Source organism: Heterodontus francisci, chromosome 39 (assembly GCF_036365525.1).
Source record: "Heterodontus francisci isolate sHetFra1 chromosome 39, sHetFra1.hap1, whole genome shotgun sequence".
Taxonomy (NCBI): Eukaryota; Metazoa; Chordata; class Chondrichthyes; order Heterodontiformes; family Heterodontidae; genus Heterodontus; species Heterodontus francisci.
Window position 1 is genome coordinate 36468848 of NC_090409.1, and position 25176 is coordinate 36494023.

At 52.0% G+C, this 25176-nt stretch overlaps 1 protein-coding gene across 1 annotated transcript; it reads left to right on the forward strand.

Annotated features, from left to right (window-relative positions):
* Window positions 1–1919: 1919 nt before the first annotated feature.
* On the forward strand, window positions 1920–21068 carry LOC137352880 (hepatic and glial cell adhesion molecule-like). Its single transcript, XM_068018731.1, has 6 exons — window positions 1920–2233; window positions 4106–4266; window positions 7341–7685; window positions 13232–13489; window positions 18212–18333; window positions 19405–21068. Exons 1-6 carry the CDS (start codon window positions 1920–1922, stop codon window positions 19408–19410), a joined length of 1206 nt encoding a protein of 401 aa, XP_067874832.1. The 3' UTR covers window positions 19411–21068.
* The last annotated feature ends 4108 nt before the right edge of the window (window positions 21069–25176 follow it).

Consider the following 25176-nt stretch of genomic DNA (forward strand, 5'->3'; position numbering starts at 1 on the left):
ATGCCAGCGATGCCCCGAGAATGAACGAGAAGTGTCCAGGTTGGGGGCACAACCCGACAATTATCGAACTCAGAGGCAAGTCTGCTGTACCCACTGAGCCAAGCCTGATACAAAGGGACTGGTTCTTCATAGCTTCTGCTGCCTGAACTTGTGATTCTTGCAGAAACCTGAGTCACTCCAGGGCTGAATGTGGGTTTGACACTGTGCCACAAACCTCATCTCCCACTCTGGTAACTGCCTGAGAACCAGACTGTAAACAAACTCAGTGTGCTCATTGACGCTGAGATGAGCTGCTGACTCGAAATCCGCTCCATGAATAAAGACGGCAATTTCCACCTCCGTAACATCACCAGACTCCACCCCTGCCTCAAGTCATCTGCTGCTGAAACCCTACAACCCTCCCTATCTCTGTAACCTCCTACAACCCTCCCTATCTCCGTAACCTCCTACAACCCTCCCTATCTCCGTAACATCCTCCAGTCCCTACAATCATCCCATAACTCCGTAACCTCCTACAACCCTCCCTATCTCCGTAACCTCCTACAACCCTCCCTATCTCTGTAACCTCCTCCAGTCCCTACAATCATCCCATAACTCCGTAACCTCCTACAACCCTCCCTACCTCCGTAACCTCCTACAACCCTCCCTATCTCTGTAACCTGCTACAATCATCCCTATCTCCGTAACCTCCTACAACCCTCCCTATCTCCGTAACCTCCTACAACCTCCCTATCTCTGTAACCTCCTACAACCCTCCCTATCTCTGTAACCTCCTACAACCCTCCCTATCTCTGTAACCTCCTCCAGTCCCTACAATCATCCCATAACTCCGTAACCTCCTACAACCCTCCCTATCTCCGTAACCTCCTACAACCCTCCCTATCTCTGTAACCTGCTACAATCATCCCTATCTCCGTAACCTCCTACAACCCTCCCTATCTCTGTAACCTCCTCCAATCATCCCTATCTCCGTAACCTCCTACAACCGTCCCTATCTCCGTAACCTCCTACAACCCTCCCTATCTCTGTACCCTCCTCCAGCCCCTACAACCCCTCCCTATCTCTGTCACCTCCTCCAGCCCCGACAACCCTCCCTATCTCTGTCCCCTCCTTCAGCCCCTACAACCCTCCCAGATCCCTGCATTCTAGAACAATTTAGAACATTACAGCGCAGTACAGGCCCTTCGGCCCTCGATGTTGCGCCGACCTGTGAAACCATCTGACCTGCACTATTCCATTTTCATCCATATGTCTATCCAATGACCACTTAAATGCCCTTAAAGTTGGCGCGTCTACTACTGTTGCAGGCAGGGCGTTCCACGCCCCGACTACTCTCTGAGTAAAGAAACTACCTCTGACATCTGTCCTATATCTATCACCCCTCAACTTAAAGCTATGTCCCCTCGTGTTTGCCATCACCATCCGAGGAAAAGTTCCGGCCTCTTGCCCATCCCCCGATTCCCATCGCTCCACCATTGGCGGCCGTGCCTTCAGCTGCCTGGGGCCCTAAGCCCTGAAATTCCCTCCCTAAACCTCTTCGCCTCTCTCTCCCCTCCTTTGTGACGCTCCTTAAAAACCGACCTCTTTGAGTGAGCATCTGTTCTAATATCACGATATGTTTGCTAATCACTCCCATAAGGAGCCTTGATATGCTTTAGTGCGTTAAAGCCGTTACCTAAATGTAAGTTGTTGTTGTTTTAGTCTGGTATCCAACTCCAAGAGCTGATGGTGGGTTCACATCAGTCCAGGAAACCATGCCACCTTGTATTCGAGAGAGAGCCTCGGAAATCAAGCCCCTCCAATTCTCCTCAGCTGCAGTCCTTTACAGGATCGAGATTTATCAGCTGGCTGTCTTTGAACAAGGCAGTCTGTGTATCAGGACCTGCCTCAGATGTGTAGTCTCCTAAGTGGCAGCAACAATGAGCAATAATGTAGTGCCCGTGTCACAGCAAAACATCTCCCAAGGCTTTCATGGGTCTGTTATCGATGAACTTAAACACGCTTTCCCCAGGGACATGACCGATGAGGAGGAGGAACGCGGTCCGTTCCCTTGCCTTCCCAGCTCCGGGGGAAACGTTGTGATGGAGGGACGAGTGTTGGCCGTGGGGTATTTAAGAGGCAGAGGGGGCTTCGCCTCCTCTCCCAAAAGGCAGCACCTCTGTCAATGTCGCATGCCACCCGACGCCTCCGGGGAGCCTCGGCCTCGGTTATCTGTCAGGCCCTGCAGTGGAATGTGAACCATGACCCCCCCCGTGACGCAGAGGTCAGAGTGCAAATAACCAAACGTTGACGCTGATCAGCAAGAAACTGAAACTGAATGCCTTTTAACGATAGCAGATAAGATTGAAAAGATATGTAAACACGAAAGGAATGCGTGTCACTCCTGCTTAGACATTAACTTATCCTTATCCCTGGAAAATGTTTGCCGATACATGCAGGATAATGAGAAAGATATTTGTACCACACCTTTTCAAACACGTCGACAGACTGAAATCGGATTCCTCTCTGCAATTTGTGATTGTTCCAATGACACAGAAAGCACACAATATACCGGGCATAAAATACACTGATAATAACAGTCTCTATAATGTCCCACCCAGGAATAGAACCAACACAACACCTCCCTGAGACCTTGCATTACACACCCCTCAGTATAGGACCCTCAGTGTAACAGGTCCCTCAATATAACATCACTCAGTGTAGGACCCTCAGTGCAACAGGTCCCTCAATATAACATCACTCAGTGTAGGACTCTCAGTGCAACAGGTGCCTCAATATAACATCACTCAGTGTAGGACTCTCAGTGCAACAGGTGCCTCAATATAACATCACTCAGTGTAGGACCCTCAGTGTAACAGGTCCCTCAATATAACAACACTCAGTGTCGGACCCACAGTGTAACAGGTCCCTCAATATAACAACACTCAGTGTCAGACCCACAGTGTAACAGGTCCCTCAATATAACATCGCTCAGTGTCGGACCCTCAGTGTAACAGGTCCCTCAATAGAACATCACTCAGTGTAGGACTCTCAGTGTAACAGGTCCCTCAAGATAACAACACTCAGTGTAGGACCCTCAGTGGAACAGGTGCCTCAATATAACAACACTCAGTGTAGGACCCTCAGTGTAACAGGTCCCTCAATATAACATCGCTCAGTGTCGGACCCTCAGTGTAACAGGTCCCTCAATATAACATCACTCTGTCAGGCCCTCAATGTAACAGGTCCCTCAATATAACAACACTCAGTGTCGGACCCACAGTGTAACAGGTGCCTCAATATAACATCACTCAGTGTCGGACCCTCAGTGTAACAGGTCCCTCAATATAACATCACTCAGTGTAGGACCCACAGTGTAACAGGTCCCTCAATATAACATCACTCAGTGTCAGACCCTCAATGTAACAGGTCCCTCAATATAACATCACTCAGTGTAGGACCCTCAGTGTAACAGGTCCCTCAATATAACATCACTTAGTGTAGGACCCTCAGTGTAACAGGTCCCTCAATATAACATCACTCAGTGTCGGACCCTCAGTGTAACAGGTCCCTCAATATAACATCACTCAGTGTAGGACCCTCAGTGTAACAGGTCCCTCAATATAGCATCACTCAGTGTAGGACCCTCAGTGTAACAGGTCCCTCAATATAACACAACAACAGTGGCGCACCAGTCTCTGGGAATCTGGGGGTGAAGCACTTGACGGCTTATCTGTGATGAGAGATGGATGAAGATTTCTCAGGGTTATTTAAACTGTCTGGATCCAGGAAGGGAGGCCCTGTCTGGAGGGGCGAATTACATAATACAAGTAAAACAGAAGCAGCGTTTCAAATCCAAACGTGTCATTCGGGAAAAAGCAAGAGACAACTGATCCTGCATACCAAACGTCAGGGAGGCTGAATTGGAAATCGCGTGAGGAATCCCGTGGGAGATGTAATTATCCCAGACTGGCATGCCATCCAAACACCTCCCCCACAACCACTGTCTGCTCTCTGTACTTTAGTTCAATTATGGTGACAGCTTCATCGTTTTATGACACGCAACAAATGCATTAAGCAATCAAGATGCAGTTTAGCTTCTGAGTAACACCCTGAATTCTCCCAGTCTGCAACCCCGGTGTGGTGAGAGAGGGATCGATTCTTCCCCCTGTGAGCCACCCAAGGTCGAAGAGCTGCCGTTTCGCTGCTGGTGGGAGTTGGAGGCATTGGGAATTTCCACAATGCTGCTCAGACAAGGTGATGTGGTGCTGCTGTTCCTCTTGGCAGGTATGTTGTGAGACTTGGAAAAGGGCCAGGCATTTTCCTTTTGGGTGACTGGTGACTTTTTTCTGCCCTGCTTCTGTCAGGGTGCCCTGAACTGCAATGTTGCACTGCAGTTATGTCTCCTCTCCCCTCTTGCTTTCAATAACTTTTCTGTGCGTGGATTTAATGCTGGGTTTCGGTGAGGGATTCTCTCAGCTGGAGGTCGGATCAAACTCAAAGATCACTCTAAATTGCAGCGAGGCAGCCTTGTCAGTTATCACTGTCTGACTCAGAGGCTGACATCGGGTGACATGGGGTGTATACACGGGACAGATACCGCCCTCCCAAAGTCCAGATTGTGGCACCCATCAAATTTTATCAGTCCCAACTCCAGCCCCACTGTTATCGGTGGGCGACAGATATTGGGTGAAATTCGACTGGGGGCGGCATCGCAAAACTGGCGAGAGTGAATCCAACAGAGATGGAAGACGGGCGAAGCGCACAGCAGGCAATTTTCACCCATTCGGCCCGTCTACCCTGTGCTGGCCACCCTTTAATACTCCCAGGCAGACCCCGGGGATGGGCATCAACTCCTGGCCTGTCGCCATTCCTCTACATCCCATTAAAAATGCTTCAAAATTAATCAATCCACCGGTCCCTTTAATAACACCGAGTCAGAGAATGGTTACCAAACCGGAGGAGGCCATTCGGCAATCGGATCCATGCTGACTCTCTGAAATAGCAACTCAGCTAGTCTCACTCCCCCTTTTGCCCCAGCCCTGTAAAATGTTTTCTCTTCAGGTCATCGGCCAATTCCCTTTTGAAAGCCTTCATTGAACCTGCCTCCAGCACATTCCCAGGCGGCCCATTCCTGCAGGCTCCCAGGAGGCCCATTCCAGCACGCTCCCAGGCGGCCCATTCCTGCAGGCTCCCAGGCGGCCCATTCCTGCAGGCTCCCAGGAGGCCCATTCCAGCACACTCCCAGGAGGCCCATTCCAGCACACTCCCAGGAGGCCCATTCCAGCAGGCTCCCAGGAGGCCCATTCCAGCACACTCCCAGGAGGCCCATTCCAGCACACTCCCAGGCGGCCCATTCCTGCAGGCTCCCAGGAGGCCCATTCCAGCACACTCCCAGGCGGCCCATTCCTGCAGGCTCCCAGGAGGCCCATTCCTGCACGCTCCCAGGAGGCCCAATCCTGCAGGCTCCCAGGAGGCCCATTCCAGCACACTCCCAGGCGGCCCATTCCTGCAGGCTCCCAGGAGGCCCATTCCTGCACGCTCCCAGGAGGCCCATTCCAGCACACTCCCAGGAGGCCCATTCCAGCACACTCCAAGGCAGCCCATTCCAGCACACTCCCAGGCGGCCCATTCCTGCAGGCTCCCAGGAGGCCCATTCCAGCACACTCCCAGGCGGCCCATTCCTGCAGGCTCCCAGGCAGCCCATTCCAGCACACTCCCAGGCAGCCCATTCCAGCACACTCCCAGGCGGCCCATTCCTGCAGGCTCCTAGGAGGCCCATTCCTGCACGCTCCCAGGCAGCCCATTCCAGCATGCTCCCAGGCAGCCCATTCCTGCACGCTCCCAGGCAGCCCATTCCTGCACGCTCCCAGGCAGCCCATTCCTGCACGCTCCCAGGCAGTCCATTCCAGCACACTCCCAGGCGGCCCATTCCTGCACGCTCCCAGGCAGCCCATTCCTGCAGGCTCCCAGGAGGCCCATTCCAGCACACTCCCAGGCGGCCCATTCCTGCAGGCTCCCAGGCAGCCCATTCCAGCACACTCCCAGGCAGCCCATTCCAGCACACTCCCAGGTGGCCCATTCCTGCAGGCTCCCAGGAGGCCCATTCCTGCACGCTCCCAGGCAGCCCATTCCAGCACGCTCCCAGGCAGCCCATTCCTGCACGCTCCCAGGCAGCCCATTCCTGCACGCTCCCAGGCAGCCCATTCCTGCACGCTCCCAGGCAGCCCATTCCTGCACGCTCCCAGGCAGTCCATTCCAGCACACTCCCAGGCGGCCCATTCCTGCACGCTCCCAGGCAGCCCATTCCTGCACGCTCCCAGGCAGCCCATTCCTGCACGCTCCCAGGCAGCCCATTCCTGCACACTCCCAGGCGGCCCATTCCTGCACACTCCCAGGCGGCCCATTCCTGCAGGCTCCCAGGCAGTCCATTCCTGCAGGCTCCCAGGCAGTCCATTCCTGCAGGCTCCCAGGCAGTCCATTCCTGCACACTCCCAGGCAGCCCATTCCTGCACACTCCCAGGCAGCCCATTCCTGCACACTCCCAGGCAGCCCATTCCTGCACATTCCCAGGCAGCCCATTTCTGCAGGCTCCCAGGCAGTCCATTCCTGCACACTCCCAGGCAGCCCATTCCAGCACACTCCCAGGCAGCCCATTCCTGCACACTCCCAGGCAGCCCATTCCTGCACACTCCCAGGAGGCCCATTCCTGCACACTCCCAGGCAGTCCATTCCTGCACACTCCCAGGCAGCCCATTCCTGCACACTCCCAGGCAGCCCATTCCTGCACACTCCCAGGCAGCCCATTACTGCATGCTCCCAGGCAGCCCATTCCTGCACACTCCCAGGCAGCCCATTCCTGCACACTCCCAGGCAGTCCATTCCTGCACACTCCCAGGCAGCCCATTCCTGCACACTCCCAGGCAGCCCATTCCTGCACACTCCCAGGCAGCCCATTCCAGCACACTCCCAGGCGGCCCATTACTGCACGCTCCCAGGCAGCCCATTCCTGCAGGCTCCCAGGCAGCCCATTCCTGCACACTCCCAGGCAGCCAATTCCTGCACACTCCCAGGCAGCCCATTCCTGCACACTCCCAGTCGGCCCATTCCTGCAGGCTCCCAGGCGGCCCATTCCTGCACACTCCCAGGCAGCCCATTCCTGCAGGCTCCCAGGCGGCCCATTCCAGCACGCTCCCAGGCAGCCCATTCCTGCACGCTCCCAGGCAGTCCATTCCTGCACGCTCCCAGGCAGTCCATTCCAGATCCCAACCACTTGCCGTGTAAAAAAGAATTAATTTTCTCATGTCACCTTTGGTTCTTTTGCCATTCGCTCTAAATCGGTTGTTTCACTTGGTCTCCAGGAGCCGCCGATGGTTTGCAGGTGAAGTTGAAAGATGGACAGCTCTACGGATTCATCGGACGTGCCCTCCAGTTTGATGCTCACTACACCATGGGGACTTGGCTTGACATCCACAGTGTGACCTGGAAGGTGCAGAATGGGGTCTCTCTCAGGATACTCCAGTACATCATGGAGAGCAGCAAGATATACCTGTCCCCTGCTTACGAGAAAAGGATCCAATTCCACAGGGAGAATGGCTCCTTGACCCTGCTCAACTTCACTGCCCAGGATAGGGGGATGTATCGCATCATAGTGACCGACAACGAGGGCTCCGAGCAGACGGCAGCCGCGCGGGTGCGGGTCTATGGTGAGTTGGGATCTTGCTGTGCCTGCCTCTGATTTCCCCCGGTTCTTCTTTCGTTTCGCCTGCCTATGTCCCGGCACCTTTGGCCTCCCAATGGCTCTCAGTTTCAGCCTGTGACTGTCATGCCCACATTGAATTGTCCAACTTTCATTTAAGGTACGTGGGTCATCGCTTTCCGGGACTGTATTGTGCACAGTTCAGGACTGGCTCAGTGACGAGAATCCACCTGCCACACTGTGGTTCAATCTTGAGCTGCTGTTCCTCGTCTGGTTCAATACAGGATATGTCTTTCTTGCTATTCACGCCAGTCTTGTTACAACTGTGCAGGGCGTTGGTGAGACCACGCCTAGAGTACTGCATACAGTTTTGGTCTCCTTATTTAAGGAGGGATGTACTTGCATTGGGGGCAGTTCAGAGAAGGTTCACTGGGCAGATCCCTGGGATGAAGGGGTTGTTTGACGAGGAGAGGTTGAGCAGGTTGGGTCTACACTCATTGGAGTTTAGAAGAATGAGAGGTGATCTTATTGAAAGGTAGAAGATTCTGAGGGGGCTTTGACAGGGTAGATGCTGAGAGGATGTTTCCCCTCGTGGGGGAATCTAGAACGAGGGGGGGGGGGGCACAGTTTCAGAATAAGGGCTCTCCCTTTCAAGACGGAGATGAGGAGGAATTTCCTCTCTCTGAGGGTTGTTAACTTTTGGAATTCTCTCCCCAGACAGCAGTGGAGGCTGGGTCAGTGAATATACTCAAGGCTGAGTTAGATAGATTTTTGATCGACAAGAGAGTAAAGGGTTATGGGGGGGGATGGGGAAGGAGAAAAAGTGGAGTTGAGGCCACAATCAGATCAGCCATGGTCTTATTAATGGCGGAGCACTAGGGGGGGGGGGGGGGGAGAGCGTGATGACGTCACCCTGCGCCTGCGCCACTAAGTCCTGAAAAGATGCAGCTGTGCATGTGGGCAGCTTGGCGCACTCTGATGATGCGGCAGGCCGCTGCGCGGTCAGGAGTCACTCTGTCTTACAAAACTCTGACATGATTTTAAAGTCACCACTCAGCCTTCTCTTTTCCATAAAAGCCCAACCTGTTCAGCCATTCCCGATATCCACGCAATTCCGCGATCATCCTGGGAAATCTTTTTTTGAACTTTCTCCGCTGTCTCTCTTTCCATTTTGTAATCCGGAGAGCAGAACAACACAGGGTCCTGCATCTGTGCTCCAAACAAGTTGCAGCAAAAGGTGAGTTTAACTTCTCGGCTTTTGAATCGTATCCTCCCAGAAATAGGCCCAAGAGCTTTGTTTGTTTTATTTTGAATGGTTTTGTTCAGCGGCCTTGCTACTTTTCGGTTTCTGTATCCCGACATCTCTTTGTTCCTTTGCCCTACTTGCATTCTTATCTTCCAAGTTATAAGCTTTACTTATCAAGGAGAGGGAGAGAGGCGGAGAGGTTTAGGGAGGGAATTCCAGAGCTTAGGGCCCCAGGCAGCTGAAGACACGGCCGCCAATGGTGGAGCGATGGGAATCGGGGGATGGGTGAGAGGCCGGAATTGGAGGAGGGCAGAGATCTCGGTGGGCTGTAGTGGCTGGAGGAGGTTACAGAGATAGGGAGGGTTGTAGGGGCTGGAGGAGGTTATGGAGATCGGGAGGGTTGTAGTGGCTGGAGGAGGTTACAGAGATAGGGAGGATAGTATAGTTTGGAGCAGGTTACAGAGATAGGGAGGGTTGTCGAGGCTGGAGGAGGTTACAGAGATAGGGAGGGTTGTAGGGGCTGGAGGAGGTTATGGAGATCGGGAGGGTTGTAGTGGCTGGAGGAGGTTACAGAGATAGGGAGGATAGTATAGTTTGGAGGTGGTTACAAGAGATAGGGAGGGTTGTAGGGGCTTGAGGAGGTTACAGAGATAGGGAGGGTAGTAGAGTTTGGAGGAGGTTACAGAGATAGCGAGGGTTGTAGGGGCTGTAGGAGGTTACAGAGATAGGGAGAGTTATAGGGGTTGGAGGAGGTTACAGAGGTAGGGAGAGTTATAGGGGCTGGAGGAGGTTACAGAGATAGGGAGAGTTATAGGGGCTGGAGGAGGTTACAGAGATAGGGAGAGTTATAGGGGCTGGAGGAGGTTACAGAGATAGGGAGGGTTGTAGGGGCTGGAGGAGGTTACAGTGATAGGGAGGGTTGTAGGTGCTGGAGGAGGTTACAGAGATAGGGAGGGTTGTAGGGGCTGGAGGAGGTGACAGAGATAGGGAGGGTGGTAGGTGCTGGAGGAGGTTACAGAGATAGGGAGGGTTGTAGGGGCTGGAGGAGGGTACAGAGATAGGGAGGGATGCAGGGGCTGGAGGAGGTTACAGAGATAGGGAGGGGTGTAGCAGCTGGAGGAAGTTACAGAGATAGGGAGGGGTGTAGGGGCTGGAGGAGGTTACGGAGATAGGGAGGGTTGCAGGGGCTGGAGGAGGTTACAGAGATAGGGAGGGGTGTAGGGGCTGGAGGAGGTTACAGAGATAGGGAGGGGTGTAGGGGCTGGAGGAGGTTACACAGATATGGAGGGTTGTAGGGACTGGAGGAGGTTACAGAGATAGGGAGGGTTGTACGGGCTGTAGGAGGTTACAGAGATACGGAGGGTTGTAGGGGCTGGAGGAGGTTACAGCGATACGGTGGGTTGTAGGGACTGGAGGAGGTTACAGAGATAGGGAGGGTTGTACGGGCTGGAGGAGGTTACAGAGATACGGAGGGTTGTAGGGGCTGGAGGAGGTTAGAGATAGGGAGGGTTGTAGGGTTTGGAGGAGGTTACAGAGATAGGGAGGGTTGTAGGGGCTGGAGGAGGTTACAGAGATAGGGAGAGTTGTAGGGGCTGGAGGAGGTTACAGAGATAGGGAGAGTTGTAGGGGCTGGAGGAGGTTACAGAGATAGGGAGAGTTGCAGGGGCTGGAGGAGGTTACAGAGATAGGGAGGGTTGTAGGTGCTGGAGGAGGTTACAGAGATAGGGAGGGGTGTAGGGGCTGGAGGAGGTTACAGAGATAGGGAGGGTTGTAGGGGCTGGAGGAGGTTACAGAGATAGGGAGGGTTGTAGGGGCTGGAGGAGGGTACAGAGATAGGGAGGGGTGTAGGGGCTGGAGGAGGTTACAGAGATAGGGAGAGTTATAGGGGCTGGAGGAGGTTACAGAGATAGGGTGGGTTGTAGGGGCTGGAGGAGGTTACAGAGATAGGGAGGGGTGTAGGGGCTGGAAGAGGTTACAGAGATAGGGAGGGTTGTAGGGGCTGGAGGAGGTTACAGAGATAGGGAGGGTTGTATTGGCTGGAGGAGGGTACAGAGATAGGGAGGGGTGTAGGGGCTGGAGGAGGTTACAGAGATTGGGAGAGTTGTAGGGGCTGGAGGAGGCTACAGAGATAGGGAGGTTTGTAGGGTTTGGAGGAGATTACAGAGATTGGGAGAGTTGTAGGGGCTGGAGGAGGCTACAGAGATAGGGAGGGGTGTAGTGGCTGGAGGAGGTTACAGAGACAGGGAGGGGTGAAGGGGCTGGAGGAGGTTGCAGAGATAGGGAGGGTGTAGGGACTGGAGGAGGTTACGGAGATACGGAGGGTTGTAGGGGCTGGAGCAGGTTACAGAGATAGGGAGGGTTGTATTGGCTGGAGGAGGGTACAGAGATAGGGAGGGTTGTAGGGTTTGGAGGAGGTTACAGAGATAGGGAGGGTTGTAGGGGCTGGAGGAGGTTACAGAGATAGGGAGAGTTGTAGGGGCTGGAGGAGGTTACAGAGATAGGGAGGGTTGTACGGGCTGGAGAAGGTTACAGAGATAGAGAGTGTTGTAGGTGCTGGAGGAGGTTACAGAGATAGGGAGGGTTGTAGGGGCTGGAGGAGGGTACAGAGATAGGGAGGGGTGTAGGGGCTGGAGGTGGGTACAGAGATAGGGAGGGTTGTAGGGGCTGGAGGAGGTTACAGAGATAGGGAGGGTTGTAGGGGCTGGAGGAGGGTACAGAGATAGGGAGGGGTGTAGGGGCTGGAGGAGGTTACAGAGATAGGGAGGGGTGTAGGGGCTGGAGGAGGTTACAGAGATAGGGAGGGTTGTAGGGGCTGGAGGAGGTTACAGAGATTGGGAGTGTTGTAGGGGCTGGAGGAGGCTACAGAGATAGGGAGGGTTGTAGGGTTTGGAGGACGTTACAGAGATAGGGAGGGATGTAGGGGCTGGAGGAGGTTACAGAGATAGGGAGGGGTGTAGGGGCTGGAGGAGGTTCCAGAGATAGGGAGGGTTGTAGGGGCTGGAGGAGGTTACAGAGATAGGGAGGGTTGTCGGGGCTGGAGGAGGTTACAGAGATAGGGAGGGGTGTAGGGGTTGGAGGAGGTTACAGAGATAGGGAGGGTTGTAGGGGCTGGAGGAGGTTACGGAGATAGGGAGGGTTGTAGGGGCTGGAGGAGGTTATGGAGATAGGGAGGGTTGTAGGGGCTGGAGGAGGTTACAGAGATAGGGAGGGTTGTAGGGGCTGGAGGAGGTTACAGAGATAGGGAGGGTTGTTGTGGCTGGAGGAGGTTACGGAGATAGGGAGGGTTGTAGGGGCTGGAGGAGGTTACAGGGATAGGGAGGGTTGTAGGCGCTGGAGGAGGTTACAGAGATAGGGAGGGTTGTAGGGGCTGGAGGAGGTTACAGAGATAGGGAGGGCTGTAGGGGCTGGAGGAGGGTTCAGAGATAGGGAGGGTTGTCGGGGCTGGAGGAGGGTACAGAGATAGGGAGGGTTGTAGGGGCTGGAGGAGGGTACAGAGATAGGGAGGGTTGCAGTGGCTGGAGGAGGTTACGGAGATAGGGAGGGATGTCGGGGCTGGAGGAGGGTACAGAGATAGGAAGGGATGTAGGGGCTGGAGGAGGGTACAGAGATAGGGAGGGATGTAGGGGCTGGAGGAGGGTACAGAGATCGGGAGGGATGTAGGGGCTGGAGGAGGGTACAGAGATAGGGAGAGTTGTAGGGGCTGGAGGAGGTTACAGAGATCGGGAGGGATGTAGGGGCTGGAGGAGGGTACAGAGATAGGGAGAGTTGTAGGGGCTGGAGGAGGTTACGGAGATAGGGAGGGTTGTAGGGGCTGGAGGAGGGTACAGAGATAGGGAGGGTTGTAGGGGCTGGAGGAGGTTACGGAGATAGGGAGGGTTGTAGGGGCTGGAGGAGGGTACAGAGATAGGGAGGGTTGTAGGGGCTGGAGGAGGGTACAGAGATAGGTAGGGTTGTAGGGGCTGGAGGAGGGTACAGAGATAGGGAGGGTTGTAGGGGCTGGAGGAGGGTACAGAGATAGATAGGGATGTAGGGGCTGGAGGAGGTTACGGCGATAGGGAGGGGGTGAGGAGGCCATGGAGGGATTTGAAAAGCAGGATGAGAATTTTTAAATGGAGGTGTTACCGGAACGGGAGCCAGTGTAGGTCAGTGAGTAAGGGGGTTGATAGGGTGAACGGGACGCGGTGTGAGTTAGCACACAGACAGCAGAGTTTTGTAGCAGGTTTGGCCGGGGTGAGCTGTATCACTGCAGCCAGTGGTTACAACGGACATTCACAGTTTGTAAACATTTCCCTCTCCTTATTCTGCAGAAGAGGTCTCGAGGCCCAGTATCACAACATTCCGAACGCCCCTCAATGTGACTTTAAGCTGCTCAGCGGGAAATGGGACCGAGCGCAGTTACCACTGGTTAAAAGACGGCAAGCAGCTTCCTGAAACAGACGTGTCTGTGGTGTCAGACGACGGTCAGGATCTGTCCCTCCTGTCACAGGACACAGCACTCTGTGGGGTTTACACCTGTCTCGTGTCAAACAAGCTCAACCAAGAATCAGTGATCCGTTCGATAACGGGTAAGGAGCGTCAGTTATCGTGACTGATCGAAATCTTTGCAAAGTGTTTTGCGACACTCCAGACTGTTGGTTTCATATCAGCTGAAAGCTGTAAGAATTATCTAGCGAGAGAGTTTGAAACAAGGTCAGGCTTCGCTGACTGTACTGTCAAATAAAAAGTTAGTTCATACATTGCTCTCTCTCTCGTCATCCTACACATTGTAATCGATTGACTCACAGTGAGTTCCTCTCACTTTAACTCACTCTTTCCCAGGACTGTAACACTGACACTATACCTAGCCTCCGCCTTCCTCTTCCCTCCCAGCTGAGGGGGTCTGCAAACTCAATCTTAGTCGCACCCAATTCGTCACTCCCCTCGCCTTGCCTCCTTCTCTACTCCACTTTGCTGCCCTCCTCCTCACGTACAATCCCTCAGTAGGCTTATCTATTTCTGATCATTTTCGGTCATGTGTTTCTGTGTTGAGATATTTGGAGATATGATTACGTTGCATTCAGTTGAATTTGCGATGCAGACACATCCCATTCAACTCAGTTTCTGCTGCACACAACTCTCCTCTTCCATCACACTCAACATATCCTTCTATTTGAGGGTTGTCCAACCTACGTACGTGGGGGGGACACATTACAATTTTTATCCTACATCGGGGCCAGTGAGACAATTTCAGAAAGTTAAAGGTATTAAAAATGTATCTTACTAATAATCAAAACAACTGATGTGCATTTTTCTGAAGAAGCTTTAAATGAGATTAGTTTATTGACTTGTTTTCTCCCTTCCCTATCTGTATCTATTTCTCTCCCCCTCTCTTTCTTTCCCCTCTCTGTGTGTCTCTGTCGCTCCCTCCCTCTCTCTCTCCTCTCTCTGTTTCTCCCCCCAGGCCATGTCTCTCTCCCTCCCTCGTTCTGTCTCTCTCCCTCCCTCGTTCTATCTCTCTCCTCCCCTCTCTCTGTGTCTCTCTCTGTCTCTCTGTGTCTCTTTCCTTCGCTCCCTGTTTCTCCCCCCTGTGTCTCTCTCCTCCCCTCTCTCTGTGTCTCTCTCCTCCCCTCTCTCTGTGTTTCTCTCGCCCCTCTCTCTGTCTCTCTCCTTCACTCTCTGTTTCTCCCCCCTGTGTCTCTCTCCCGCCCTCTCTCTCTGTCTCTCTCCCCCCCCCGCCTCTCTCGGTGTTTCTCTCGCCCCTCTCTCTGTGTCTCTCCTCCCCTCTCTCTGTGTCTCTCCTCCCCTCTCTCTGTGTCTCTCTCTGTCTCTCTCTGTCTCTCTCCTTCGCTCCCTGTTTCTCCCCCCTGTGTCTCTCTCCTCCCCTCTCTCTGTGTCTCTCTCCTCCCCTCTCTCTGTGTTTCTCTCGCCCCTCTCTCTGTCTCTCTCCTTCACTCTGTTTCTCCCCCCTGTGTCTCTCTCCCTCCCTCCCTCTCTGTCTCTCTCCCCCCCCTCTCTCGGTGTTTCTCTCGCCCCTCTCTCTGTGCTTCTCTCCCCCCTCTCTTTCTGTGTCTCCCGCCACTCTATCTCTCCCTCTCTGTCTGTCTCTCTCCTCCCCACTCTCTCTCTCTCTCCCCCCAAATCTCTCCCTGTCTCTGTGTCTCCCCCCCTCTCTCTATACCTAACACCCTCCCTCTGTGTCTCTCCCACATCTCGCTCTCTCTCCCTGCCCTCTCCCTCTCTGTCTCTCCCCTCTCTCCCTCTCTGTCTCTCCCCTCCCCACCTCTCACTGTCTCTCTCCCCCTCATTCTGTGTCCCTCTCTCTCTGTAATCTCTGTTTCTCTCTCTCTCTGTTCTCTCTCTGTATCTCTCACCCTCATTCTGTCTCTCACCCCTCTCTCTCTGTGCCCCTCTGCGCGCTCTCTGTTTCTCTCTCACTCCCTGCTCTCTCTGTGTGTCTCTCTCTCCCTGCTCTCTCTGTGTGTCTCTCTCACTCTCTGCTCTCTCTCTGTGTCTCCCTCACTCCCTGCCCTCCCTCTCTGTGTCTCTCTCACTCCCTGCTCTCTCTCTCTCTGTCTCTCTCACTCTCTGCTCTCTCTCTCTCTGTCTCTCTCACTCCCTACTCTCTCTCTGTCTCTCTCACTCCCTGCTCTCTCTCTCTCTCTCTCACTCCCTGCTCTCTCTCTCTCTCTCTGTGTCTCACTCCCTACTCTTTCTCTCTGTCTTTCTCACTCCCTGCGCTCTCTGTTTCTCTCTCACTCCCTGCTCTCTCTCTCTGTCTCTCTCACTCCCTGCTCTCTCTTTGTGTCTTTCTCTCTCCCTGCTCTCTCTCTGTCCTTCTCTCTCTGCGCCCTCTATTTCTCTCTCACGCCCTGCTCTCTCTCTCTGTGTCTCTCTTACTCCCTGCTCTCTCTGTTTCTCTCACTCCCTGTGCTCTCTGTGTGTCTCTCTCTGCTCTCTCTGCTCTCTGTGTGTCTCTCTCACTCCGTGCTCTCTCTGCGTGTCTCTCACTCTGTGCTCTCTCTCTCTGTCCCTCTCTCTCCTTGCTCTCTCTGTTTCTCTCACTCCCTGCTCTCTCTCTCTCCCTCGCTCTCTCTGCTCTCTCTCTGTCCCTCTCTCTCTGCTCTCTCTGTTTCTCTCACTCCCTACTCTCTCTCTGTCTCTCTCTCGCTCGCTGCTCTTTCTGTTTCTCTCACTCCCTACTCTCTCTCTCTGTCTCTCTCTCGCTCGTTGCTCTTTCTGTTTCTCTCACTCCCTGCTCTCTCTCGCCCTGTTTTTCTCACTCCCTGCTTTCTCTGTCTCTCTCTCTCTGCGCCCTCTGTTTCTCTCTCACTCCCTGCTCTCTCTGTGTCTCTCTGTCTCTGCGCTCTCTGTTTCTCTCTCACTCCCTGCTCTCTCTCTCTCTCTCTCTCACTCCCTGCTCTCTCTCTGTCTCTCTCACTCCCTGCTCTCTCTCTCTCTCTCTCTCACTCCCTGTTCTCTCTCTCACTCTCACTCCCTGCTCTCTCTCTCTCTGTCTCTCTCTCTCCCTGCTCTCTCTCTCTCTGTCTCTCTCACTCCCTGCTCTCTCTCTCTCTGTCTCTCTCACTCCCTGCTCTCTCTCTCTGCTCTCTCTCTCTCTCTGTCTCTCTCACTTCCTGCTCTCTCTCTCTCTCTCTCTGTCTCTCTGACTTCCTGCTCTCTCTCTCTCTCTCTGTCTCTCTCGCTCCCTGCTCTCTCTCTCTCTCTGTCTCTCTCTCTCCCTGCTCTCTCTCTCTCTCTGTCTCTCTCCCTCCCTGCTCTCTCTCTCTCTCTGTCTCTCTCACTCCCTGCTCTCTCTCTCTGTCTCTCTCACTCCCTGCTCTCTCTCTCTCTCTCTCTCTGTCTCTCTGACTTCCTGCTCTCTCTCTCTCTCTGTCTCTCTCTCTCCCTGCTCTCTCTCTCTCTCTGTCTCTCTCTCTCCCTGCTCTCTCTCTCTCTCTGTCTCTCTCACTCCCTGCTCTCTCTCTCTGTCTCTCTCACTCCCTGCTCTCTCTCTCTCTCTGTCTCTCTCTCTCTCTGTCTCTCACACTCCCTGCTCTCTCTCTCTGCTCTCTCTCTCTCTGTCTCTCTCTCTCCCTGCTCTCTCTCTCTCTCTGTCTCTCTCTCTCCCTGCTCTCTCTCTCTCTCTGTCTCTCTCACTCCCTGCTCTCTCTCTCTGTCTCTCTCACTCCCTGCTCTCTCTCTCTCTCTGTCTCTCTCTCTCTCTGTCTCTCACACTCCCTGCTCTCTCTCTCTCTCTCTCTCTGTCTCTCTCTCTCTCTGTCTCTCACACTCCCTGCTCTCTCTCTCTGCTCTCTCTCTCTCTGTCTCTCTCACTCCCTGCTCTCTCTCTCTCTCTGTCTCTCTCACTTCCTGCTCTCTCTCTCTCTCTGTCTCTCTCACTCCCTGCTCTCTCTCTCTGTCTCTCTCACTCCCTGCTCTCTCTCTCTCTCTGTCTCTCTCACTTCCTGCTCTCTCTCTCTCTCTGTCTCTCTCACTCCCTGCTCTCTCTCTCTGTCTCTCTCACTCCCTGCTCTCTCTCTCTCTCACTCTCTCTCACTCCCTGTTCTCTCTCTCACTCTCACTCCCTGCTCTCTCTCTCTGCTCTCTCTCTCTCTCTGTCTCTCTCGCTCCCTGCTCTCTCTCTCTCTCACTCTCTCTCACTCCCTGTTCTCTCTCTCACTCTCACTCCCTGCTCTCTCTCTCTGCTCTCTCTCTCTCTCTGTCTCTCTCTCTCTGCTCTCTCTCTCTCTGTCTCTCTCGCTCCCTGCTGAAATGTTTGTCTCAGTAAGTTGTAAATTTTCTCTAATGTACAACTGATTTTATGAATGCCCATAAAAGTTGGATTTGTTTCTGAGAAGTTTTGATTTTTGTGCCTAATGTGCTTATCTCAGGAAGCTGTTAAACCTTTCTCTATTATGTACAAGTCTTTCCACGACTCGCAAAGAAAGATTGTAGTTCTTGACAAGTTTCAATTTCCTTTCTGTCCAAAGTGTTGATTTTAGTGAGTAAAGATTTTTCTCTTCCACACTAGTTGTATGACCTGCCCCATGTTCCTCTCTCTCTCTCTCTCCCCCTCTCTCCCTCCCCGTGCACCCTCCCTGTTGTGCTGCACTGCTGGCTGTGTGTTAACCCGCTTCCTGCTCTTTCCCCCCCCCCCACCCTCCCCTTAGGTGTAGGTGTACAGGATAGCTGTCAATCAAAGAGTGGAAGCCCGCTGTCACTCACATATATACTTATATTGATGGCCCCCCTTGTTCTGGTGTCCCTCACAGAGGAATTCTAAAGGTGATTTCTTCTTATGGTTTCAGAGGCTGATGGGATGCTTTCTTGCAGAACACAAGGCCATCCTCGAGGAAGATACTTTTACACGTGTCTGATAGTGATTGGGATTATTGCTGTTCTGTTGTTCAGTCTCTGTATTTATCTGAAGGTGAGTATCTTTTACAACCATCATTGTACACATGGAAATAATGTCCAGAGAGACTAGTGAATCTCTGAGACTAAATCTACAGGAGCTCACCTTTCCCTGCATGGATCACTTGGGAAAAAGGCCTGTCCTGGAATGGAAGGGGGATGGGTTGTTGGGGGATGGGCGACGACTGAGCCATTGGGACCTGGAGGTCAGAGGTTGTGACGATAAAGCAGATTGGTTATTTCTCTATTGCTATCTCTGCGGCCTTCTCCTGACGAGGCAACAAGGGCTGAAGAATTACGTCCTTTGACCGCAAAGCGTTTTCGGGGTGTTCTGAAAGACACAATAAAAATGCGAGGGCATTCTTTTGGATCCAAGCCCCGCTCCGTGTGGAATTGCCAGCTCTCAGGCAGGGTAGCACTGGAAGTGTCACCGCTGATGTTCGATCCAAGCAAAGCAGCCCAGATTCCCCATTCCTGAATGGAAAGAGGATTCTTATTGGCGTCGTAGCAGTTGGATGCAACTGAGTAACTTGCCCGGCCATTTCAGAGGGCATTTAAGAGTCAACCACATTGACTGTGGGTCTGGAGTCACATGTAGGCCAGACCGGGTAAGGACAGCAGATTTCCTCACCTAAAGGGCATTAGTGAACCAGATGGGTTTTTACAACAGTGGTTTCATGGCCATCATTAGACTAGCTGTTCGCTTTTAAACTCCAGATTTATTAATTGAATTCAAATTCCGCTCTCTGCTGTGGTGGGATTCGGACCCATGTCCCCAGAGCAATATCCTGGGTCTCTGGGTTACAAGTCCAGTGACAATACCACTGCACCACCGCCTCGCCTAAGAGATTGACATTCGCAACAGCTACCGTCCAAAAATAAATATGGGAGCGTTGGTGATCTGAAGTTGTCCAACAATAAAGCAATGTTAATCTTGAGCAGTTTTGCACTGTTTATAACTTGCCCCCTGACACTCAGGCATTCCAACTTGGGCGAGTTATAGGACTGGAATAGATAGAAGCGGTTTGACATTAGGGTAGAATTTTATCACTCAGACATGAACTAACCGCCATTATCCCTTGTGCAGCTATAGGCAAAGCAATCGAAAGGCCTTTGACTTGAGGACGGACCGCAGCCGGGCAAGTTACCGCAGGAAGACTCGAGGACGTTGACCGTCACGTGTCACACGTCTCAGCGGGTCAGCCAGCATCACCCACAGTATCTTCTCAAAGCCCAGTAGAAAGAATGATGGAACAAGAGGGACAAACAGGGACAGAAGGCAGCCTGCTGCAAGAGGTGGGGGGGGGGGACGAGATCGATTTTGAGAGGACTGGTTGAGGGACGTACCAAATGGTGCAGGCTGCCACGAACAACCCACCGTCATGTGGACGTGTCGCATATAATTGGCTATCCCTCGCAAGCGAGGGTGATTGTCTTCCGTGAATCCAAAGATGAGGCCAGTTTGGGATCGACAGACTTTATGGCACGCAGAGCATTTGTTGTCTTGTGGGATGTCTGGTCGTGGATTATTAGTTCGGGTCCTGGCTTGTTCTTTCCAATGCTGGGGCCCTTCCCGCAGACCCTGCCTCCGTCTGGTTCGGCCCGGGCCTTGGGGAGCTGAGGTCAATGTCAGCAGTTCCGCTTGATGGCCTAAACCCACATTGAGATTCGGGGAGTAGCTCTGCGGTCAGTGTAACGAGTCGGTTCAGAAGGCTTCTTGTAGTGATCTTTCCCTGCAATGGAGAGCAGCCAGATGTCTCTGTAATTCCCACAGTTGGATTTGTCCCCCTTCTTGAAGATTGTCACAGTCAGAGCATCCTTGAGATCATTCGGGATTTCCTCTTCATTCCCGATCTGTAGGATGAGGGTTTGGATCGATAATGTTAGTTCTTCTCCTCTGTGCTCAAAGATTTCATTGTGGATTCCATCACCTAGTGATTTGTTCTTCATTTGTATAGTGACTTTCATCTCTTCTATAGGCATTGGGGCAGTTCCGAGCTGGTCTCTGACTGGATGTTATGGGATGGAGTTGAAAACACTCCCATCAACAATGGATTTTTGAACACTGAACTCGAGCATCTATAAATTATTTATTTTTGATATGTGTATGTCAGATATTTATTTATATACCAATAATTAATCCTTCATTAAATAATCATCATTCGTCAGAGGACATCTTAATTCCTAAAAAATCAGGAAGTTGGCAGCAAAGCATGACGAGGAACATGTGACAGGAAGTGAGTGTGACACTACAGGAAGTGAGTGTGACAGCAACAAGAAGTGTGACACTGCAGGAAGTGAGTGTGACACTACAGGAAGTGAGTGTGACTGCAACAAGAAGTGTGACACTGCAGGAAGTGAGTGCGTCCGCAACTGGAAGGGAGTGCGTCCGCTGGAGGACCATCAACTCGGTGAAAGACGCTCTTTGGTCTGCCCGAAACCTGCTGGTCTTCCAGTGCAAAGACCTGACCACGACCGAGTGTTGCAGACTGGTACATTCCAAGGTCTAGGACTACGTGCTGAGGGACGGAAGGAAGCTTGGGGCAGCCGCTGTAAAAGGCTCAATGGGGAAAGACCACTGTGTAAGGTTCTCCCGCCATAGTGAACCAAGGGGCTGGAACCCATATAAAACCCTTCGGGCTGTATACACCAGAGAGTGTTTAAATGTATTTTGTAAATATAACCTATAATGACAAATGTAATGGAGCACCTCATGTCCTGAAAGAAACTGGTCTGTACTGCACTTTATGTAATGGACTTTGACAAATTTTATGATTAAAGTATATTTTTTTGAAAAAAACACATAAATCTAATTCTTACCCAATTCAAACCTGCAAACCCATTCAAAACATCAATTTCCTGTGTCAGCAAAGTTTCCACCAGGCAGGAATGTTAGAATGGAAACGACTCTTGACATGTTTCCCAATTCAATTGTGAACACGTTTCAGGATAAGAAACAAGATTTACCTGACGGATTCCGAGCCCAACATTGAATCTTTAAGATATATAAAACACAACAGCAGAAATGAATGCAAAAAAAGGATATAGATCGGTTGGAGACTTGGGCAAAGAAATGGCAGATGGAGTTTAATTCGGACAAATGTGAGGTAATGCATTTTGGAATGTCTAATGCAGGTGGGAAGTACAGTAAATGGCAGAACCCTTAGGAGTATTGACAGACAGAGAGATCTGGGCGTACAGGGCCACAGGTCACTGAAAGTGGCAATGCAGGTGGATAAGGTACTCAAGAAGGCATACGGCATGCTTGCCTTCATCGGTCGGGGCACAGAGTATAAAAATTGGCAAGTCATGCTGCAGCTGTACAGAACTTTAGTTAGGCCACACTTGGAATATTGCGTGCAATTCTGGTCGCCACACTACCAGAAGGACATGGAGGCTTTGGAGAGGGTACAGAGGAGGTTTACCAGGATGTTGCCTGGTCTGGAGGGCATTAGCTATGAGGAAAGGTTGGATAAACTCGAATTGTTTTCACTGGAACGATGGAGGTGGAGGGGCGACATGATAGAGGTTTACAAAGTTATGAGCGGCACGGACAGAGTGGATAGTCAGAAGCTTTTTCCCAGGGTGGAAGAGTCAGTTACTAGGGGACATAGGTTTAAGGTGAGAGGGGCAAAGTTTAGAGGGGATGTGCGAGGCTGAGTGGCCTCCTCCTGCTGTGATGATATTTGCCTTTTAAGTCCATGCTTATTCTACTTTTACTCATCCAGGAGGATGGATGTGACCGGCAAGGCTGCCATTTATTGTCTATGTCTCTCTCCCTTCACAATTGGTGATCTGGGTGTGGGGATCAAATGTAATATATCCATTGCTGATGACAGAAAAACTAGATGGAAGTGTGAGCCGTGAGGAGGATGCAAAGAGGCTTCGGGGGGATTTAGACAGGCAAAGTGGGTGGGCAGGAACAAGGCAGATGGAATATAATGTGGAAAAATGTGAAGTTATCCACTTTGGTAGGAAAAAAACAGAAATGCAGAGTATTTCTTAAATGGTGAGAGATTGGGAAGTGTTGATGCCCAAAGGGACCTGGTTAATGAGTCACTGAAAGCTAACACGCAGGTGCAGCAAGCAATTAGGAAGGCAAATGGTATGTTGGCCTTCATTGCAAGAGGATTTGAGTACAGGAATACAGGAAGTCTTGCTGCAATTGTATAAAGCCTTGGTGAGACTGCACCTGGAGTAATGTGTACAGTTTTGGTCTCTTTATCTAAGGAAGGATATACTTGCCATAGAGGGAGTGCAGCGGAGGTTCACCAGACTGATTCCTGGGATGACGGGACTGTCCTATGAGGAGAGATTGAGGAGACTGGGCCTGTATTCTCTAGAGTTTAGAATGAGAGGTGATCTTATTGAATCATACAGAATTCTTACAGGGCTCGACAGGGTAGATGCAGGAAGGATGTTTCCCCTGGTTTGGGGGATCTAGAACCAGGGGACACAGTCTCAGAATAAGAGGTAGGCCATTTTGGACAGAGATGAGGAGGAATTTCTTCACTCACTCAGAGGGTGGTGAATCTTTGGAATTCTCTATCCCAGAGGGCTGTGCAAGCTCAATCATTGAGTAAATTCAAGACAGAGTTCGTTAGATTTCGAGATATTAAAGATATCAAGGGATATGGGGATAATGTGGGAAAATGGCGTTGAGATAGATCAACCATGATCTAGTTGAATGGTGGAGTAGGCGCGAGGGGCCGAATGGCCTACTCCTGCTCCTATTTCCAATGTTCCTGTGTTCCTCCACATCTGTCCTCTCCTCTCCCTCCCATCACCTCTCTCTCCCCTACTCTCCTCCCTTCCTCACTTGCCTCTCTCTCTCTCTCTCTCTCACTCTCCTTTCTCCCATCCCCACTCTCCTCTCCTTTCCTCACTCTCCTCTCTCTATCCCACTCTCCCCTCCCTCACTCTTTTCTGTCTCCCCCACTCTCCTCCCCTCCCTGCCAGTGACCTCTCATTCTCCTCTCTCTTCCCCACTCTCCCTCCCTCCCACTCACCTCTCTTTGCTCGCACTTCCTCTCTTTCCCCTCATTCTCCTCTCTCTCCTTCCACCCCCTCTATTCTCCTCTCCCTCACTCCTACTCTCCTCACCCTCAATCCCTCCACCCTCATTCTCCCCTCTATCCCTCCGCCCCCCCACTCTCTCTCCTTCGCTCCTACTCTTTTCTCCCTCCATTCCTCCCCTCCCCACTCTCCTCTCTCTCCCCCACTCTCCTCTCTCCCCCAGCACTTCTCTCCCTACCCCACTCTTCTATCTCTGCCTCTCCCCCCCCCTCTCTCCCACACCTCTCCCCAGTCTTTTCTCTTTCTTTCTCTCTCTCTATCGATGTTGCAGTCAGATAACTCCCCGCCCACTCTCGTCTCTCTCACCCTCCCACTCACCTCTTCTTCCCCCCCTCACTCACTTCTCCCTCCCAAGTCTCCACTCTCCCCTCTCTCGCTCCCCCCCTACTCTTTCTCTCTCCCACTCACCTCTCCCTCCCCCACTCACCTCCCCCTCCATGCCCTCCTCTCTCTCCTCTTCTCTCTTCACTCCCCCCTCCCCAGTCTACTCTCTCCTTCCGAGGTGATGGCACGGTCAGATAAATCCCCATTAACTTGACTGCTTTGTGTCGGCCAGTCCCAAATCCCAAGATGCATCAAGAACCCTGAGCTCGCACATTAACCTCACTCCATCGCTGTCTGATGTCACTTCCTGTTGTCTTTGCCCACCTCCATCAGCAGTGCTAATGTGCAATGTAACGGTCAAAGTGAGGAAAGGACACGGCCTGTGAAAGGAATGCAGCCAGGACTGGTAGGGTAGCATTTTTAATTTCAAAAAGAGGCCTAAGTTGACATCTGTGTCAAGGGATGAGTGTGTAAAGGTTGCATGACGTCAATGAGTAAACAACTGAAAACTCCCCCGACCCCTAGGAAAACACCAAATAGAGGGATCTGGGTGTCCTAGTGCATGAATCACAAAAGGTTAGTATGCAGGTACAGCACCTAATTAGGAAAGCTAATTAGAATGTTGTTGTTTATTGTGAGGGGAACTGAATATAAAAGTAGGGAGGTTATGCTTCAGCTATACAGGGCATTGGTGAGACCACATCTAGAGTACTGTGTACAGTACTGGTCTCCTTATTTAAGGATGGATGTAAATGTGTTGGAAGCAGATCAGAGAAGGTTTACTAGACTAATATCTGGAATGGGTGGGCTGTCATACGAGGAAAGATTGGACAGACTAGGCTTGTATTCGCTGGAGTTTTGAAGAGTAAGAGGCAACTTGATTGAAACATATAAGATTCTGAGGGGTCTTGACAGGGTGGATGTGGAAAGGATGTTTCCCCTTGTGGGAGAATCTAGAACTGTTTAAAAATAAGGGGTTGTCCATTTAATACAGAGATGAGGAGAATTTTCTTTCTCTCAGAGGGTTGTGAGTCTTTGGAACTCTCTTCCTCAAAAGGCAGTGGAAGCAGAGTCTTTGAATACTTTTAAGGCAGAGGTAGATAGATTCTTGATAAGCAAAGGGGGTGAAAGGTTATCCGGGGGTAGACGGGAATGTGGAGCTGAGGTTACAATCAGATCAGCCATGATCTTGTTGAATGGCGGAGCAGGATCGAGGGGCCGAGTGGCCTACTCCTGCTCCTAATACGTATGCTCGTATGTCCAGGCACTAGGCTGACTGCTGGCCGTTCCTCCCAGAGTTACATCCGTGCCCAGGATTCCCTGGAGATGGAGCACGCAGAGTTAAAAACAGCTGGCTTAAAGAAAACCGGTCCAGTCATTTTACACAGTGACACCAGGACAGTTTGCCACAAATTGGTCAGAGTTTGTGTGTCTCTGAACGGGCTCACAAGGTCTTCCG

Coding starts and splice junctions, on each gene's coding strand:
- LOC137352880 (XM_068018731.1), top strand. CDS start 1,920: ATGAGCAATAATGTAGTGCCCGTGTCACAGCAAAACATCTCCCAAGGC. Junction 4,267..7,340: donor GCTGCTGTTCCTCTTGGCAG/GTATGTTGTGAG, acceptor CTTGGTCTCCAG/GAGCCGCCGATGGTTTGCAG. Junction 7,686..13,231: donor CGCGCGGGTGCGGGTCTATG/GTGAGTTGGGAT, acceptor CTTATTCTGCAG/AAGAGGTCTCGAGGCCCAGT.